The 20339-nt window shown below is 56.8% G+C and overlaps 1 protein-coding gene across 1 annotated transcript; it reads left to right on the forward strand.

The window, feature by feature from the left end:
- Positions 1–5954: 5954 nt before the first annotated feature.
- MRC2 (mannose receptor C type 2) lies at positions 5955–20333 on the forward strand (the record flags this gene model as incomplete). The annotated part of the gene is made up of 29 exons (XM_010724521.1): positions 5955–6384; positions 7688–7861; positions 8017–8181; positions 8353–8466; positions 8988–9131; positions 9576–9764; positions 10244–10398; positions 10632–10739; positions 12532–12647; positions 12754–12902; positions 13006–13223; positions 13442–13584; positions 13664–13766; positions 13917–14055; positions 14133–14168; positions 14547–14707; positions 14881–14948; positions 15209–15309; positions 15403–15548; positions 15690–15804; positions 15885–16048; positions 16297–16405; positions 16801–17039; positions 17122–17290; positions 17444–17593; positions 17880–17999; positions 18280–18459; positions 18631–18657; positions 19347–20333. Coding segments are annotated over 29 exons (4353 nt in total), but the record flags the coding sequence as incomplete, so codon positions are not given.
- Positions 20334–20339: the final 6 nt, after the last annotated feature.

The following is a 20339-nucleotide window of genomic DNA, read 5'->3' on the forward strand; positions in this document are numbered from 1 at the left end:
CTGAGCTGCCCATCGGGGCCGATGCTGGCGATGATGCCGCTGTCGGATGCAGGGCTGGCGCGTTCCTCTCCTGCACGACGCGGAGCACAGAGGCAGACAGAGGCGGCTCTGTCCCTGCGGTCGGTGGGAGCTGCCGAGGTGGGAGCGGGGGGGGAACAAGGCTGCTTTCAGTTCCCCCAGCCCAGGTTCCACTGCTGCACGGCTGCAAGCACCATTCCTTCTGAGTTTTTTTAGCTCCATGGGGACTTCATTGTGGCCATCCAATATTTGAAGGGAGCGGATAAACAGGAGGGGAACGGCTGTTTGTGAGGGTGGGTGGTGATAGGACAAGGGGGAATGGTTTTAAACTGAGACAGGGGAGGTTTAGGTTGGATATTAGGAGGAAGTTTTTCACTCAGAAGGTGGTGAGGCACTGGAACAGGTTGCCCAAGGAGGCTGTGGATGCCCCATCCCTGCAGACATTCAAGGCCAGGCTGGATGTGGCTCTGGGCAGCCTGGGCTGCTGGTTGGTGACCTGCACACAGCAGGGGGTTGGAACCAGATGAGCACTGTGGTCCTTTTCAACCCAGGCCATTCTGTGATTCTGTGATTCTATGATTTATTCTATAAGCTCCTCCAGGGAGCCCTGCAGAGCCTGCAGGTGCACTCAGCCTTTTGCACCCTTCCCTCCCTGCTCCTTTTTCCTGGGGTCTTCCCTTGCTCGTTCATTTCCCCCTCGCACTATTCTCTGTTTCTCCATGTCTCCCCATAGAATCACAGGCCATTCTACGATTCTGGGTTGAAAAGGACCTCAAAGGCCATCTAGTTTAAACCTCCTGCCACAGGTAGTGTTGCCAACCACCAGACCAGGCAGCTGGGATGGGGACAGCAGTGACAGCAGTGCCACATCACAGGTGCTGCCGATGCACGCAGCTCCATCCAAGCAGACACTGCATCCCCAGCACTGAATTTGCAGCTGGGGAACGATCCCTGCTTGGATTTTGGGATGAATCCCATATTTCCCTTTAAGCTGTTGGAAAGGATGCTCTCTGCCTCCAGGTCCCTGGTAGGGGGGGTCTCGGGGCTGGGCTGGGCTGATGGCATCACTTCCCTCCCCATCATACTGGGATGGGCTAAAAAAACAGGACTTTGAGAAAACTTCTCCACCCATCCAAACCGTTCCCCTGCATGGACTGGGGCTGCTATGGGGCTTTGTGGGGAGGGAAGAGGGCAGAAGGGACCCGGGGAAGAATTTCCAGCCTTTACAATAAACACAGCAGGCAATGCATGGAGTCCTCCCCATTTTCCTCTTTGCTTTTGGCACAGCACACGCAGCTCCAAGGAACGGTAACTGGGATCGTGCAGGAGCAGGGAGGTGGGATCAGGCTGCACATCCACGGCCTCGGGGACCTCTAGGGATGGAGCACCCGCAGTGCTGGGCAGTGCTGGGCCCTCATCACCTCTGGGTAAAGAATTTCTGCCAAACATCCAACCTGAGTCTCCAGGGCCCCACCAAGCAGTGCTCTTTCCCAACCTCAGAGGTTGTATGGCTCCAAGTGCTGCTGGCCCCGGGGTTACCGCGTGCCACCAACGTTTATGGGATGGTGACACGGGAGCAGCCCACGTGGCCCCAAGGGCTGTCCCAGTGATCCATCCCAGTGATCCATCTCAGCTCCACTGCTGCTGAGGAGCAAGATTTTAATTAATGTGAGCTGTGTAGAGCCTGTGGAGCATCTACATTTTTCTCATTCTTAAGATTGCTCGGAGCCCATAAGAGACCTACACAGATGCTCTCATTCGTAAAGGACCCATCTTTAATTAATTAAGGGTTAGAAAATGATGAGTGGGATGACTGGCAGCTTCTTGAGAGAACTTTTGAGCTCGGGGGAGGCAATTTGGGTGCTTACAGAGGGCACTTTTCAGGCTCCCCTCCCAGAGCTCAGTGCTGCATCGCTCCTCATGCTGCCACGATGGGGACATAAATGGGATTTTTCATGTAGAACAGAAGGATGTGAGGAATGGTGCTGGAGAAGCATGGTAGGAATAATCTGTCTGTATGCTGTTAGTAGTGCTGAAAACGTTGATGGTTTTCAGTTAGACCCCATTGTGGGGATGTGTGCTGTGCTGCCCTGCCCTGTCCACTGCTGGGTGGGGGGGAGGAGGGGAAATTCAAGTGCTGGGTGCAGTGCTGGGATTTGTTCCCTCGTCCCCTTCCACAGCCAGGGTGAGCTGCGTACCCTGCCCGCAGACAGCATCCCCATGGAAAACAGCTGGACCTTTATTTGTCCACATCCCAGACAAGGAGAACAGGCTGACTGCCCACAGGGAGCTGGGATGTGGGAAGTGGACCTGATCCAACATCACTCTGAGGCTTTGGAAAAGGAGCAGGGTGCTGCTGGTAGCCCTCTTTGGTCACAGCTAAGCAAGGAGCTCATCCCAGCCGGCCCCCACCCACAAATATCAGCTTTTCCGTGAGCCAGGAGGCACTCAGCAGCTCTGTGCTGCTCTGAGCTCCAGCCCTGAGCTTCACCCTTGTACAGCTCTTTTTGTGGGCTCTCTCTGGCCAAAACTTGCTCTTTATGACCATGATTTTGCTCTTCTCCGTGGCAAAACATTAGGGATGGCTGCAGCCTCACCTGGGCAAACTGCTGGGTGTGCCAAAGGAGGGGTGGCAACGCTGGGTTTTTGTGGGACCGTTTTTCTAAGGAAGGGGGATTTTCACCTAACCCAAACCCACAGCACTGAAGATGGATGAATTTGGGGCCAGCTCTCTCCCCATGCCCATGGTTCCATCCCCATCTTTGTGCATGCAGGGCTGTGTTTATGGAGCTCTCACTGTTGGACAAACCTCTCTGGTATCTAATGAGAACAGTGGAGGGTTCCTCTTTTCCTCTACGTTTTATTGCAGGGTTTTCACTTCTCTGGTGCTTACCTTCCTCCTGGGCTGGGTACATCCCCATGGATTTTATTGTGGATGAGCTGCTGCTTCCACCTCTCCTCCAGCTTCGCTGTGTGGTCTCAGGGTGATGCTCTGCATCACTGTTCCAGTCCCACTTGCACCATGAAGATAACGAAAGTGTTTGTTAGCAGTTTTGCTTCCTTTGCATGGGGTCTGCAGCCCCAAGGGGCTACGAGGGGCCCTGTGTGCTCCCGTGGAACCAGCATCCATCGTCAGCCTCATCCCACGTGCTGCCCACGTTGCCCAGAATTGCAGGTGGTGATGCTTTCCTTGTTTGCCGTGTGGTGGCAAAGCTGTTGTGGGAAAGGCTGAGCTGAGTTCCTTTCAGTTCTGGCTTTCTGACTGCTAACATCTTGCATTAAAAACAGAATGAAACCAAAGAACTGCTATGGTGGGGCACAGCAGTGCAGAGCTCAGGGCTGACCCTGCTGGAAGGATGCAGGGCGTGAGGAGCAGAGGTGGCATCTGACCTTTCATGGCTGGAATTTGGGTTTGTTTTGGGCCGGTCCAGGCAAAGCATCACAGAGCATCAGGTTGGTGCAGTTCCCAGTTCTCTTCCCCCATTTGCTAGAGGGCAGCTCCTCCCCAGGTCTGTGGTGTTTGCTGTGGTTGGGTTTCCAGCAGCACAGAGCAGTTGGGGAAGCTCTGCCAGTGCTGTTGGGAGCACAAAAATAATGCAAAAATGCAAGGAGCATCTCTGGAAGGAGTGACCCATAGCTGTACCATCACTGGAGGGCAGTGCTGGCAATTCCAGAGCTCTGTGCATGGACTCAGAAGAGGTTATGTCTCTGTAGTTTCTGCACTGGACGATAATTTAAGAGCAGAGGGTGGACGTTGTGCTCTGCATAAATCTTCAGTTCTGCCCAAGTTTTGCTGCCATGGGGAGCAGATCAGGGTTTACCCCGAGAGCATCATTCCACCAGTGCTGGATCCTGCCAGGACTGGCTTTTATCCCTCAGGATAATGGGTTGGGAGCAGGAGTGTGACTGTGCTCCTCTGCTCCATGTGTGTGCAGCACAGCAGAGTGCATCCAGAAATGCCCCATTCCTGGGAGCTCTGTGGGGTATCAGTGTGTGCTTAATGCTCCCGAGCACGACGTACTCCTGCAGCTCCTCACAGGAGCAACCAGTGGGTCCCAGAAAGCCCAGCAGGTGACTTCCCCTTCCTTCTTTATCCTGTGAGCCCAAAACTCTTAAGCTATAATTTCCAAGCTCCAGCTATCCTCTTTTTAGAGGATGGTGATATTTTCTGCCTTTCTGGCCCCAGGACTGTCCCTGGAGTCTGGGCAGCTTCCTTTGAACCCACGCAGCACTGTGGTTCTGGCCCCAGCAGGCACCAATCCAGCACTGCAGGCAGCAGTGGGGCACAGAGCATCACCTGCTCCTCAGGCTGACCCTGGGCCTTTTTCTTCACGTTGTTTATTTTTTTGCCTTTACTTTCCCAAAGGCAGGCTGACACAGAAGCAGGAGGGCTGTCCTGGTGCTGACCCTCGCTGTGCTTGTGATGGAGAGGGGTTTTTCCAGCCCCAAAGCGCTGCTGCTCAGCTCCTGGCAAAGAGCTGCAAGGGCAGCCTGCAGCTCTGCTCCGAGAGGGTTTTGCTTAGTATGAAACTTGTCGGAATTTGAAAAATGTCTCTGAGGAACTCAAAGGCTCTTCTCCCAAATCCTGTCTTCCAGCACCGCACACACCGAGCCCACACCCCTTCTCACCCATCATTATTTGAGGTCATCCCTGGTGCCATCCCCACTGGGGTATGAAGCCTTTCCAACACTCTTTTTTGGAGCCATTCGAGATGCATAGAACTCTTTTCCAGAGCCAACCAAAGCCCTCTGGTTGCTTTCTCCTCCTTCCTCCATTTCTTTTTTCCTTTGCTGGAGATGAGTGGGATCGCTGGAAATGAGTGGGATTGGTGGCCTGGAACAACACAGCCGGGGCAGGGGGAAGGTTGGGATGAATTGGAAATGAGAACCTTTTCAGACCAAAAATTCGTACAATGGCAACAAACCAAAGCAAACCAAAGCTAAATATAGCCAGGCTCGTGAGCAGGCTGACTGCTCGTGATGTTTGTGGTGGAAGAAATGGGATGATTTAAAAAACAAAAAAAGGAAAAAAGGAAAAATTGTTTTCTTGACACGCTGCTTTTCGCTGGGTCACTGGGTGAAGGTCTGGGAGACACCAGTGCAGAGTCCTGCTGGTTTTACTGCTTCCTGCAGCTTTGGGGATGAGAAGGAATGAGGAGGGCCTCAGCGATGCTCTTTGGCAATGAAGGGGGTTGGGAAAATGCTGTGGGACTGGGAGCTGTGAGTATGCTGTGGGCAGCAGCTGTGTGGTGTGGGCATGGTGGAGGTTGGGATTTTGGAGGCTCCCAGTGAATGTCTGGGAATGGCCTCAAGTTGGGCATTAGGAAATACTTCTTTTCTGAGAGAGTGGTCAGATGCTGGCATGGGCTGACCAGGGAGGTGGGGGAGTCACCGTCCCTGGAGGTGTTCAAGAAACGTTCAGATGTTGTACTGAGGGATGTGATGTAGTGGGAAATACTGATGGTAGGTGGACAGTTGGACTGGATGATCTTGGAGGTCTTTTCCAACCTTGGTGATTCTATAATTCTATGGTGACAAGGGGTCGGCCAGCTTAATGAGGTGGATTCACTGCCCCTCGAGGTGTTCAGGAAATGTTTAGATGTTGTACTTTGGGACATGGTCTATCAGTGAAAGGTGGATGGGATGGACTGGATGATCTTGGAGGTCTTTTCCAAGCTTGGTGATTCTATGATAAGGAAAGGTTGGCCACCTCAAAGGAGGGTTGGCCAGGTTAACGGAGGGTTGGCCAGCTCACTGAGATGGAGTCACTGCCCCTGGAGGTGTTCAGGAAACGTTGTACTGAGGGACGTGGTGTGGGAAATATCGGTGATAGGTGGATGGTTGGACTGGATGATCTTGGAGGTCTTTTCCAACCTCGGTGGTTCTATGATTCTATGATGCCAGGCCATCCATTGGCAGTACTTTAACCTTTTCTTTCCCCGCGCTTCTTCCCCTCTCGCAACCCAGACTCCAAAGTCTTCCTCATCTACAACGTGGGAGCTCAGGGCTGCCTGGAGACGAAGGACTCGCTGGTGCGGCTCACCAAAGGCTGCAACACCAGCTCCCCAGCCCACCAGTGGAAATGGGTCTCACGCAACCGCCTCTTCAACGTGGGGGCCATGCAGTGCCTGGGGGTGTCGTGGCACGGGGGCAATGCCACGGCCGGCCTGCACCCCTTGGCCACCTACGAGTGCGACCGTGAATCCGTCAACATGCGCTGGAGCTGCCGTGGTCTCGGGGAGCAGCTCTCACAGCACCTCGGAGCCCGGCCAGGCAACGCCTCGCTGGATAGGGGCGACCAGGCACGCAGCTCACAGTGGAGGACGTATGGAACTGAGGAGGATCTGTGCTCCGTGCCCTACTCTGGTAAGGCTTTGCCATGTGTCAGGCTCATCGTCTGCGCTCCTAGGTGCTTCATAGCATGGTTGGGTTGGAAGGGACACCAAAGCCCCACAGCAAGTCCCACTCCTTGCTGTGGGCTGCTTGCCCCCCACTGGATCAAGCCCCAGGGTTGGATGCAGTATTCCAAATGGGGCTTCCCTTCTCTTAGTTTTCTTTACCAGTCTTCATAATTCTGTGGTTCTGTATTGGCACAGCGGTGCAGTCACCATCCCTGGAGTGGAGGGTGGATAGTGATAGGACAAGAGGGAATGGTCTTAAAGTGAGACAGGGGAGGTTTAGGTTGGATATTAGGAGGAAGTTTTTCACTCAGAAGGTGGTGAGGCACTGGAACAGGTTGCCCAAGGAGGTTGTGGATGCCCCATCCCTGCAGGCATTCAAGGCCAGGCTGGATGTGGCTCTGGGCAGCCTGGGCTGCTGGTTGGTGACCTGCACGCAGCAGGGGGTTGGAACCAGATGAGCTTTGTGGTCCTTTTCAACCCCGGCCATTCTATGATTTAATGAGTGGCACTGAGGGACACGGTTTAGTGGGCATGGTGGGGTAGGTTGGAGGTTGGGCTTAGAAATCTTTTCCAACCTTAATGATTCTGTGATTCACTTTGTTCCCATTGCCTTGATGCCTTGCAGACACACAGGAACCATTAGCAGTAGTTGTAGCCCCTAAGCAAAAGCAGTCCCAGGCTAAACACCATGCAGCTCTCTGCCCTGATCCTGCGGTGGGATGGGGGAGAAAAATAAATAAAAGTGTAAGAACTTGTGGGTTGAGATAAGAGCAGCTTAATAAGGAAGAAAAAATAGGGAAAGAAAAAGAAAAAAAAATCAACAGTAGCCATAAGAATAAACAAAACAAGCAACGCACAATGCAATTGCTCACCACCAGCCAGCTGATGCTCAGCCAGTTCCCACACTCCCTCCAGTCAGCACCTTCAGTTTTATCATTCCATGTGACATCGTATGGTCGGGATGTCCCTGTGGCCAGTGTGGGTCAGCTGTCCTTGTTCTGTGCCCTCCCAGCTTCCCCCTGATGGGGCAGTGTGAGGATCTGAAACGTCCTTGACTCAGTGTAAGCACTGCTCAGCAACAAGTAAAACATCTCTGTGTTATCAACATTATTCTCATCCTAAATCCAAAACACAGCACTTAGGGAGAAAATTAACTATCTCAGCCAAAGCCAGGACATACAGGCACCCCCTGATCCCCCAACCAGAAGAACCCTCATCCTCAACTCCTCTTGGCTGCAGCCTCATGGGGGGACCCTCTTCTCCCACAGAGATCTACACCATCCAGGGCAACTCACACGGGAAGCCCTGCACCATCCCCTTCAAGTACGACAACCAATGGTTCCACGAGTGCACCAGCACAGGGCGAGAGGACGGCCACCTCTGGTGTGCCACCACCCAGGACTACGGCAAGGATGAGCGATGGGGCTTCTGTCCCATAAAGAGTAAGTTTGGGTGGCTTGTCCCATCCCAATGGGATGCAGGAACATCCTCGTGGTTGCACCTGGCTTTGGTGGGATATTGGTTTGGTTTTTTTTTGTTGTTTTTTTTTTTGGAGTTGGAGTGGGATGTGCTGGGTGCCAACTGCTTGTCCCTATAGGCAATGACTGTGAGACCTTTTGGGACAAGGACCATCTCACCAACAGCTGTTACCAGTTCAACTTCCAGTCCACACTGTCCTGGCGGGAGGCTTGGAACAGCTGCGAGCAGCAAGGAGCCAACCTGCTCAGCATCACCGAGATCCACGAGCAGACCTATATCAATGGTGAGGCAGGGTGGCCCTGCCACCCTAGGGCAGAGCTGGTGACACCGGGGGCAACTGGTCCCAGGTTTTGCTCTCTGTCCTTGTTGGGTTGGGCTTGGTTTTTGGGCTGGGGTTGTGCGTGGAGCTGGAGCTGGGGGACTGATGTTGCCCCTCTCTCTACGTTGGCCCCAGGGCTGCTGACCGGGTACAGCTCCACGCTGTGGATTGGGCTCAATGACCTGGACATCAATGGGGGATGGCAGTGGTCTGACAACTCGCCACTCAAGTACCTCAACTGGGAGAGCGGTGAGCTGGGGGCTTTATGAGGGGGCAGGGGCAGGAGATGGGCTGTGAGCAAAGGATGTGGCTCTGGGCAGGTGGCAGGAGAGGTGGCCTGGGCTGCTAAGGTGCCCTGAGCTGAGCATCTTTGTTTCAAGGGCTGTTGAACACCAGTGACGGGTAGCTCAGTGGTCTGGTGTGTGGAGGACACTGGTGGCATTATTTGCCCACTTCCATCTCTAACCCTTAGCTCACAGGGCAGAAGGACCCACTGCAGGGGATGCTGAGGTTGTGCCCGATGCCATCAGCCCAAGGCACTCATGGGGATAAATATTATATCCCTGGAGGAGTCTGGGGACAACCACTGACTGCCATCTGGCATTTCTGGTTCATGCTGATGCTCCAGGTCCTTGTGCATCGAGGCACAACAAATAATCCCTTTTTGTGTGCCACAAAATCAATCCATCTCTGCTCGGGGCAGGGAGAGCTGTGCCCTGCCCTGTGAGCTCCCAGTAGCCTGTTTTCCCTCCCCCAACTCCCATTTCCAGACCAGCCTGACAACCCCAGCGAGGAGAACTGTGGTGTGATCCGCACTGAGTCGTCTGGGGGGTGGCAGAACCGTGACTGTGGCATCGCCCTCCCCTACGTCTGCAAGAAGAAGCCCAATGCCACCACTGATCCCTTCCTGACAGGTGAGTTGGGGCTGAGCAACCTCAGGGTGTGGGTGCGGGTGGGATCCCAGCTCTGGTCCCAACTGGCAGCTCATGGAGGCGATCGGGGTATCCAGGGTGGGCATCGATTTGGAAAATTGCAGAGCAGCACCACCTCAGTGCTCAGTACACTCACAGGTCGGACATCAGGAGAAATGGGAGATCCCTGGTGCTTTCCCAGATCTCTGTGCTTTGCTGTTGCATTGATGGTGTGCAAACAGAAGGGATTTTATTTTGTTCCTGGAGCTCTAAAGTTACCACTGCTTGCACCTTGCCATTGTAAGGCTTTGCCTGTAGCTGTCCCATGCCTTGGGCTCTTGTCCCAAGCACAAAGCACTCTCTGAGCATCCCCCTGGGACCACAGTCCCCTGCAGAGGAGAGGCTGGGGGAGCAGGGTGGGAGCCCTTTGTTGCTTTTCCTTGCCAGATTCATGGTCAGAGGTGAAAGTGGATTGCGAGCCCAGCTGGCAGTCCTTCCAATCCAACTGCTACCGCCTGGTGGGAGAGAAGAAGAGCTGGCAGGATGCAAAGAAGACCTGCCTGCGGAGCGGGGGGGACCTGGTCAGCATCCACACACTCTCTGAGCTGGAGTTTGTCACCAAGCAGGTCAAGCAAGGTGAGAGGAGCCCATCCAGCCTATAGGTGTGGGGTGTGCGTGGGGAAATAGTGGCATCCTGTTCATGTTTACGTTTGTGCAGAGTCAGATCACGTGGGTTTTGGTTGTTGTGGGGATATTTGGGAGAGCCAAATTTGGAGCCGTGAACCTTTGTGCTCAGTGTGATGCATCGTGCCATGCTGAGGGCATCACAGGAGGGAGAACATAGCATGGACCCATCTGAAAATATCACTAATTCCATTTGGTTAATGCAGAAATAGGATGAAAACACCAATAAGTAGGCAGATTTTGTTCTGTTTGCCCCTCTGTGGGGAAAGAGCATCCCTGCCCTACCTGCTGCATGGCTCTGAGCTCTGCAGCTCCCATGTAGGATGGGGGCTTGGAGAGGAGTTTTGCAGCCTTTTGGGGAGGGTTTCTGCCAGATTGCAGCCAGGCAGAGGCCATTCTGCCTTCTGGCTCTGAGCCTCCTGTTTTGACAGACGTGGAAGAGCTCTGGATTGGCCTAAATGACCTCAAGCTACAGATGAACTTCGAGTGGTCAGATGGGACACCTGTGAGGTTCACCTATTGGCACCCCTTCGAGCCCAACAATTTCCGTGACAGCCTGGAGGACTGTGTCACCATCTGGGGACCGGTGAGAGCACAGGGCAGGAAATGCATCCTATACCCATGGCATCCTTATGGCGAGGGAGGAGGGGGAGTATCTCTTGCTTGGGTTGAACCTGGCTCATCCTGGCTGCTGGGAGGGGAGGGATCCAGCGCATCCATGGGGGCTGATGCAGGGAAGGAAAATCGATGGCATACAGTCTGGGAAATTCCCCAGGGCTGTGAGCTGGGCTCAGTCCTGCTCTTCTCCACCCTTTCCAGGAAGGGAGGTGGAACGACAGCCCGTGCAACCAGAGCCTGCCCTCCATCTGCAAAAAGCCCGGCCGGGTGAGCCAGGAGAAAGAGGAGGATGACCACGGGTGCAGAAAGGTGAGGTGGGGCAGGCATGGGAGCCCCTTGCAAAGGGGTGCAGTCTCTTAGGCAATCCCTCAGTGCCCAGAAGATGGAGAATGGGTTTGCAAAGTGCAGACTTGAAGGTCCCCTTGGCACTCCTAGAGCTACAGGTCTGTGCCCAGGAGACTGCAGAGTCCTGGGCTTCTGCAGTTGCATGAGGCCACAAGAAGAAATTGAGACAAAATTCATGCTTTCATCATCCAAGATCCTCCCCCGTGCTCTGGCTTGAGTTTCCAGCTCAGAATTTCATCTTTTTTTTTTTCCCTGTTTGCTTACGTTGAGTCTTGATGTACCAAAACGCTGCAGCAAAGCTGCTCCATGCAAGAGCCCAGTGAGATGGGAATGGGATGGCATGGGATGGGATGGCATGGGATGGCATGGGATGGCATAGGATGGGGAGCCTAGTGCAGTGCCACTGATCATTTTCACCCCATTTTGAACACAGCCACTGAGTTGGTGCATTTTGACCAGGACCGTGCCACCCCAGCATCTCGGCCAGCTGTGCCCTGCCTCAGTTTCCCCATCTTGGCAAAAGATGCTGCCTGGCTTCATGGGCAGCTTCACCCAGACCTTCCCTCCATTCCAGCAAACTCAGACAGATGCTTGGCTCTGCAAGAGGTTGGGGACACTATGGCAGCCAGGCAAGCTGGCATGCTGGGCCAGGGTCAGTGCCAGTGCCAGTGCCAGGAAGGTCTCTAAGTCGGGGCTGAACCCTCTCACCCTTCCCACCCTTTGACATCCCATCATGTGTGCATCCCTCCCTGTGCTGCTGCCCGCTCCCTGCTCTGGCAGCAGACAGGCACTGTTGTGTGTCCAACTCCGGACGGGCTCCAAAATCAACAGGCGAGTGATTAAAGCAGGCTGCAGTGGGACTTGCTCTCTGTTCAGCCCCATGACACAAGAGGAGGATAATGCTCCCCTCCCCGCTCCCCGGCAGGGCTGGATGCTGGCAGGGAGAATTATATGTGCTGCTTTGAAGCTGTCTGGCTGTTTGTTTTCCTTGCAGCCCTGTCCTTTGGGATTGCAGGATTGCTGGATTGCTAGAGCTCGGTCATGCCGGGTCAGCTGGGGGTCAGAGACCTCACAGGAAAAGCTGGAGGTGGCAGCGGGGGACTTGGCTCCCATCCCATGTCCCCACCCCATTCAGGGGCTCAGCCCCTATGCTTGGGGACAGTTTTGGCATGGGCTCAATTGAGAACTGGGCTGAGAGGAACCTTATGAGGTTCTACAGAGGTGTATGTAGAGTCCTGCACCTGGGGGGGAATAACCACATGTAACAGTACAGGTTGGAGGCTGAGCTGCTGAAAAGGAGCTCAGTGCAGAAGGACCTGGGGATCCTGATGGCCAACAGTTGGCCATGAGCCAGCAATGTGACCTGGTGGCCAAGCAATGTCTCGGTTGATCAACAGTTGACCAACAGTTGACCACGAGCCAGCAATGTACCCTCATGGCCAAGAAAGCAATGGGACCCCAGGGTGCACTGCACAGTGTGGCCAGCAGGGAGAGGAAAGTACTTCTCCCCTCTGCTCTGACCTGGGGAGACCTCATCTGGAGCACTGCATCCAGTGCTGGGCTCCCCAGTTCAAGGCAGAGAGGGAACTGCTGGAGAGAGTCCTGCAGAGAGCTGCAGAGATGGTGGGGGCCTGGAGCACCCCTTGATGGGGACAGGTTGAGAGCCCTGGGGAGCCTGGAGAGGAGAAAAGACCGAGGGGGTCTCTGTAGAGGTTCATTGCAGCTCCTACCAGCTTCTGCTGTCTCATGTCCCCAGGGCTGGAAGTGGCACAGCCCCTCCTGCTTCTGGCTGGGTGAGGACCGTGTCACCTACAGTGATGCCCGCAAGATGTGCTCTGACTACGGCTCCACACTGGTCACCATCACCAACAGGTCAGCGTTGCGCCCTGAAAATGAGCAGCACGGGGATGGGGTTTGACCCATTGCTTGGGATGAGATCAAGGCAAGGGGGGCACAGCTCACAACGTCTGCCCTCCAGGTTCGAACAGGCGTATGTCAGCAGCCTCATCTATGGATGGGATGGAGAGTACTTCTGGACAGCCCTGCAGGACATCAATGAGACGGGCGCTTTCCGCTGGCTGAGCGGCGATGAGGTCATGTACACCCACTGGAACCGCGACCAGCCCGGTAAGGGGATGGCAGCGGGTGGGACGGGATGTCCCCATCCCCACTGGTTCTGCCCAGGGAGGGGATTGGCACGGCCACAGCCTGACCCTGAGGCCGGCTGCAGGTTACAATAAGGGTGGCTGTGTGGCCCTGGCCACCGGCAGCTCCATGGGGCTGTGGGAGGTGAAGAACTGCAGCACCTTCAAGGCCAAGTACATCTGCCGGCAGAACCTGGGCACGCCGGTGAACCCCGAGTTGCCCAGCGCCTACCCTACGCCCAGCCTCACCGGGAGCTGCCCGCTGGGATGGAGCGCGGACCCCAAGCTGCGGCACTGCTACAAGGTACGGGGTGCTGGGCTGCAGTGAACCCCAGCTGTGCCCCTATCTTCTGGGCGTACGTTGGTGCATGCAAAATGCATCCTGGACACAGCGCTGGGGCTGGAAGTTGGGATGCTGGTGCTTGTAGGGTAGAGATGATGCTCTGCTTTTGCTCCCTGCCCAAGTCAGGGGTATCCCAATGGGATCCCAGGGCTGAGCACCCCACTTTCCTCCATCCCCAGGTGTTTAACTTTGACAAGCTGCAAGAGAAGAAGACGTGGATCGCAGCACAGGAATTCTGCCGGGAGCTGGGAGCCCAGCTGCTCAGCCTGGGCAGCTACGAGGAGGAGCACTTTGTGGCTAATACCCTCAACAAGATTTTTGGGTGAGGAGCCGGCTGTGAAAGTGCAAATAAAAAAAGCCTCCATGTTGGAGGCTGGCTGTGTTCTGACCTTTTCCCATAGGGAGTCAGAGCCAGAGATCCATGAGCAGCACTGGTTCTGGATTGGCCTCAACCGGCGCGACCCTGCAGGGGACCGGAGCTGGCGGTGGAGCGATGGGCTGGGGGTGAGTCCAGCAGTGAGGCACTGAGCATGCAGAGCTGAGCCCAGGGAGCAGCAGTACTGCAGGCAGCTTTTACTGGAGGATTCGGGGATGTATTTGGGGTGGAAGTCCAGTCTGGGAGCCCCAACCCTTCCTATCTGTCTCGGCCCCCAGTTCTTCTACCACAACTTTGACCGCAGCAACTACGATGACGACGACATCCGGAACTGTGCGGTGCTGGACCTGGCCTCCCTGCAGTGGATGCCGATGCAGTGCGAAGCCCAGCTGGACTGGATCTGCAAACTGCCCAAAGGTACCATGGCCTGCTACCCCAGGCAGAATCCACAGGGGTTTGCAGATAAGGTCACGGCTTCCCTTTTCCTTCTCCAGGAACCGATGTGAAGGAGCCGGAGATCACAACCCAAGGTGCGTTAGGGGCTGTGTGTCCATCTGGTTCCATCGTCCTCCCTGGGCACAACCAACCCACACTCACTGCAGGGTACTGGGCATGGACAGCATTATCCAGAGGAGGACTGACTTTGTGTGTGGGCTCGTGGGAGGGTGGGAGCCAGAACAGAGGAACCAAAGTGTCCTCAACTCCAGCCCGACACCAGCACTCAGCTCCATTGCGGTTGCTGCCCAGGGCCGGTTCCTCCTGATCACCCAGAGCAGGGCAGGCTCAGGCTCCTGGATGGATGCCGAGTCCTTCAGAGAGCAGCTCAGCAGCCAAACTCTCATGGGGAAGAGGTGCTGGGACATAGGAGGTGGCTGAGCTGCAGTGTGATGCTGGGTCCCTGCTTGCAGGCAGCAAAGAGTGGGTGAAGTACCAAGAGGCTGAGTACAAGTTCTTTGAGCACCACTCAACGTGGGTGCAGGCACAGCGCATCTGCAGCTGGTTCCAGGCAGAGCTGGTGTCAGTGCACAGCGAGTCCGAGCTGCGCTTCCTGGGCCAAAACCTGAAGAAGGTAGGAGATGCTCCTGCCTGAACGCTGCTTTCCAGGGCTGCTCTGTGTCCATCGCATTCCCTCCATCCATGGCCTTATTGGGGGATAGCCTGGCTCTGCATGTCTTGGGTGGATGGTGGTGTGGTGTGCAGGGCCCTGGAGCAGGCACTGATGTTCCCTCTCTGGTCCTGCAGTTCTCCAGGGGTCAGGAGCAGCACTGGTGGATTGGGCTGCACACCTACGAGAATGATGGCAGGTTTAAGTAAGTTGTGGGGACCAGAGCCCCCTGTACCCCTGTGTGTCCCTGTGCTGCTGTCCCCAGCTTGCAGAGCACCACAGCACAACGCCTGTCTCGGGCTGTGCCCATCCTGGGTTGGTGCTTCTGAGACAGTGGGGTGAGGGCTGCTGGTTCCTCACCCAGGAGAGGGAAGCACTGCTGCACAGTCCCAGTTTGGCCATGCCACTTGTCGCATTGCAGCCAGCTCGTACCATTCACCAAGTCCTTGCTTTGTGCTTTCCCAGGTGGTCTGATGGGTCCCTCCTCAACTTCGTCTCCTGGGCACCAGGCAAACCCCGTCCCATCAACAAGGACAAGAAGTGTGTCTATATGACGGCCAGCAGAGGTGAGGGGCCACGTCCTGCAGTGCTGGGCTCCGGAGGGGCCAAGGGCTGCAGGCTGAGCTGAGGGGCTGCCCCTGTCCCGCCTCTCCCCACAGAGGACTGGGGGGATCAGAAGTGCCCGACGGCGCTGCCCTACATCTGCAAGCGGAGCAATGCCACCGCTGTGAAGCCGTCCATCCCACCACCGCCCGCTCCCACGAGTGGGGGATGTCCCCGTGGCTGGGTCCCATTCCTCAGCAAGGTGAGCTGGACAGGCAAGGATCGAATAGGGCAGGATGGGTCTGGGCTGGGGGCAAGGAGAGGTTGGGGTTTTGGGGTTGGCAGTGATGGCTGAGGGATGGGAACGCTCCCGGACCACCCTTTGCCCCCCGTTCCCATGCAGTGTTTCAGCTTCAATGGCCACGACAAAGCTGACATCGTGAAGTGGCCGGAGGCGAAGCAGGCCTGTGAGAACCAGGGTGCCGTGCTGGCCACCATCTCCAGCCCTCTGGAGCAGGGTATGTCACCCCCCGGCCACCGCCAGCACCAGCCCCAAAGCTGCTGGAGGTGGCCCTCAGCGCCTCGCCATCCCTCACAGCTTTCATCACATCCATGCTGCTGAACATCTCCTTCGACCTCTGGATTGGCCTCCATGATGCCAAGAAGGAGTTCCAGTGGGTGGAGGGTGAGCCACTGCGGCACGTCAGCTGGGCGCCTGGGGAGCCCTCGGAGTGCAGCTCCTCCAGCCCTGGAGACAAGCCGGTGAGACTCCACTGCTCCATAGCATCCCCTGGCCCTGGGCTGGAGAGGGGTTGGGGCACCCACCACCCTGAGGAGGTTTCAGCATGTTGTCCCACCACGAGGGATGGGCTGAAGGTTGCACACTGTGGGAGTGGCTCTCTGAGGGCAGAGCAGGATCTGGTCCTGCAGTTTGTAGTCTCCATGGTTGTGTGTGGTGGGACAGTACAGCAATGCTGGGGGCCATTCTGATTCTGTGGCTTGGCCTGCAGACCAATTGCGTGTTGGTGTGGCACGGCTCACCCCCCCACTTCACGGGGCGCTGGGATGACCGGAGCTGTGTGGAGGAGAAGCATGGCTACATCTGCCAGCGGAGCATAGGTAGGGTGTGGGGTGACAGAGCCCCATTGTGCAGAGGTGGGGGCTGCTGTAAGCACCCCACGCTATGGGAGTGTCAGCAATGGGATCAGCTTTGGGGGAGCGTGGGGCAACGTCCAGGAGGACAAACTGTGGGGAGCACCTGGCCCTGTTGTTTCCTGGGGCACTGCTGACCCTGTGCACATCAGCCTGGCCCAGTGAGCTCCATAGTGATGTGCATCTGATGGGCATCCTCGAGGTTAGGATGGCACCTCGCCATTGAGCAGGCTCTGGGGACGTGCCCTCTGCAGCCAGGTGCACATGTCCCATGCATGGCACTGCTGTGGGGATGCCCCAGCTCTGTGGGGGATGGGCAGTGAGGTGACCCCTCCTCTGACCATGTCTCTTTGCTCCCCCAGACCCAACCCTGAGCCCCGCGCGGACGCCGTACCCCCCCTCGCCCACCGGCACCCTCTTTTACCACAACAGCACTTACCGAATCCTGCAGAAGCCTCTGAGGTGGCACGAGGCCCTGCTGCTGTGCGAGACCCTCAATGCCACCCTGGCCACCATCCCCGACCCCTACAGCCAGGCCTTCCTCACCCAGGCCATCAGCAGCCTACGAGCCCCACTCTGGATCGGGTTGGCCAACAATGAGGTGAGGACACGGGGTAGGCACCCAGGGTGGAGGGTCCTGGGGGGTAGCAGCTGCCCCTCAGCCTCTCCCCTTGGCTCTCCAGGGCGGTCGGAGCTACTCATGGCTGTCGGAGGAGAACCTGTTCTACGCCAACTGGCAGGACGGGGAGCCCCAGCAGGCTGCTGGCTGTGCCTACATGGATGTGGATGGGAGCTGGCGCACGGCTGGCTGTGACACCAAGCTGCAGGGCGGCATCTGCCAGCTCCAGTCGGGTGCGTGGTGGATGGCCCGGGGGGCTCCGTGGACCCCAGCAGTGGGTGTGACATCGGGTTGGAGATGGCGTCCCACTTGGGACCTTCTGGAGCTCAACACATGGGTTTGTGTGCCCCGATAACCCCTGCCCCCCAAACATGTCCCCCAACCAGGTCCCCCCCGCACGCACAAGTGGAGCTACAGCGGCAGCTGCCCCAAGTCGCTGGAGGACTCATCCTGGATCCCCTTCAGGGACCACTGCTACACCTTCCACATGGAGATCACCCTAGGGCAGAAGGACGCAATGCGGAGGTGCCAGAAAGGTATGGAAGGGCTGTGGGAGGCGATGGGAAGAGAATGGAAGGAGGTGGGTCCCCACGTTACCTGTGGATACAACAGAATACCTTCAGATGGAGCCCCTGTTCTGTTGTCATGGTCCAGCCCTGGTCAGCCATCATCTCTCCTCAGTGCTGCTTTGTGTTGGGTTCCCCATGTATCTCACAGTTCACGGCCATCAGCGGTTCCTCAGCTTTGTCTTCCCCATTGCTGCTGCTCCCGAGCTCCATCCCCAGCTCTGAGCTCACCCCCTGATCCCTCTTTCTTCCGCAGTTGGTGGCACAGTGTTGTCCATCCAGGACGAGATGGAGAACGTCTTCGTGTGGGAGCACCTCCAGGCATACGAGGGCCCATCCAAGGGCGCCTGGCTGGGCATGACGTTCAACCCCAAAGGTACAGGGCACAAAAGGACCCTTCCTGGGTATCACCATGAATTCTCAGTAGCTCTGTAGTGAACAGAGGAGCCCTTGGTAGTGGCTGCAGCATGGGGGGCTCAGGCCATGATCTGACCATGAGGGCTGCTGTCTCAGGCTGTGTTAGACGTGCCAAGTGTGTCCTCCCCGGTCTTGGGGGTCCTCCCCATCACCCCATCACACCTCCTCCTGCTTTCAGCACCAGGACAAAGGCAGAGCATCCCTGCTGGCATCCCCAGACCCAGTTCTTTCACTTCCAGGAGGTACCTTGGTTTGGCATGACAACACAGCTGTGAACTACTCCAACTGGGGCCAGCATGATACGGGGCCCAGCATGCTGAGCCAGAACAGCTGCTACTGGATCCAGAGCAGCAATGGAGTCTGGCGCTTGGGCTCCTGCACCAACGTCACCATGGGTGTCATCTGCAAGATCCCCAGAGGTAGGGACCTCGTGTTTGAGAGACTGGGGGTCTGGGCAAGGTGCTGCAGGGCAGAGCTGTGTCCTGCTGGCAGGGTTGGCCATGTTTGGGGCAATTGTGTTGTAGTGGGATCTGTGGGGAGGGGGGAGGGAGCCTTGCTCTTGTGCTCATCTCTCTGTGTTTCCATTGCAGTGGAGGAGAGCAGCTTCTCCAGGGCAGGTGAGTGGCACTGTCAGCCTGGGCACAGCACCAGGAGCTGGAACCAGTCCTGCCAGGCTAAGCTGCAGTGTGGGTTGTGTGAATAACAAAAAAATGGGAGATTTGGGTGGGAAACCATAGAATCAGGATGGTTGGGAAAGACCTCTAAGATCCTCATCCAACCCCAACCCATTCCCACCATACTTGTTTTGTCCCCGTATCTCCACAGTTCACCACCACCAGGGTCAGTTACTCCCCCACGTCCCTGGGCAGCCTGTGCCAATGCATCATCACTCTTCTAGAGGACAAACTTTTCATAAGATCCAACCTGACCGTCCCCTTGCTCCGCTTAAGGTCAATCCCATCCCAGGCAATTCTCAGTCCTCCTCTGTGGAGGAGCACATCTGCAGGCCCTTTGCTGGACCCCCTGCCCTTCTGGAGTTGTCACATCTAATGGGATCCTATAGATCCAACCCGGGCAGCTGCCAGATGTGAACACTCATCAGGACCGACCCAGACAGGCTGTCCCAGAGCTCTGCCATGGTCACCATGCTCCCAGAACACCCCAGCACCATCCCTCCCTGCCCCATTCTATCCACCCACCCTCGAGGAGAGCACCCAACTGAAGCTCCTCCACGGCCAGACCGGTGCTTGGGCAAGGACTTGAGGAAACAGCATCAGTATTTCACTGGACTTTACATTACCCGCAGCTCTGCCGGAGAACACGACGGCCATCGCGGTGGTGGTGCTGTCGGCGCTGGCGCTGAGCGCCCTGCTGGGCATCGCCATCTTCCTGTACAAACGGCGGAGGAGCTCCGAGCGCGGAGCCTTTGAGAGCGCCCGCTACAGCCGCACCACCTCCAACCCCAGCGAAGCGGCCGAGAAGAACATCCTGGTGTCGGATATGGAGATGAACGAGCAGCAGGACTAACGGCAGGGGGAACGGGGAGGGGGGGGGAAACGGGGGATCGGCACGCAGGTGGTCCCCGGGGTGAGCGGGGCTGGGGTTGGGGTTGCTGCCGTACCCCCAGGCTTGCCTCCGGCTGCTGGGAGCTCTCCTGCAGCAGCTGTGGAGGCGGTTTCAGGGCTCAGAGGTTCAGAGGAAAGCTGCCTCCACTTGGAGAGCTTTCTCTGGCCGGGCTCCGAGACACCTTCCCCTGGGGAGAAAGCACATGTGGGCAATCGGGGCCCTGCGGGGGCTCATCCCCCTCAGACAACGAGTGTCTGAGAGCACATCCTCCTGGGCAAGAGGTCTCCAAAGCCGATCTACCTCCCCTTCCCGCAGTCCACTCTCCACCCTCCTCATCCTCACCTCCCCCAGCAGCAGATTTGTGGTCCCCCATAACCCTGATGTTCCCATGCCCGGCGCTGCAGCCCCTCTCCCCCCGTGCTCCCCCTGGGCTGGCGGTGCCATCCCGTCCCACTCGCTGCCCCCCATCCCAGTAAGCACAGAGCTCCCCACACCACGAGCAGCTGGGAGAACTGGAAGCCCCGCGCATCCTTCCCATTGTAGCGGTGCCAGTTGAGGTCCCGTTGGCCAACTGCAGAGTGTGCAGGGGAAGGAGCACAAAGCGAAGGGCTGCCTTGGTGCCACGTGCTCACCGTGTGGGGCAGGGATGGCATGGGGCAGCTTGGGCTCGTTGAGGCCCCGAGGATGAGCATTAGGGATGTAGGTTGGGGACTGATTCTGGATTATTTTTTTT

The sequence above is a fragment of the Meleagris gallopavo genome, chromosome 29 (assembly GCF_000146605.3).
Source record: "Meleagris gallopavo isolate NT-WF06-2002-E0010 breed Aviagen turkey brand Nicholas breeding stock chromosome 29, Turkey_5.1, whole genome shotgun sequence".
Lineage (NCBI taxonomy): Eukaryota > Metazoa > Chordata > Aves > Galliformes > Phasianidae > Meleagris > Meleagris gallopavo.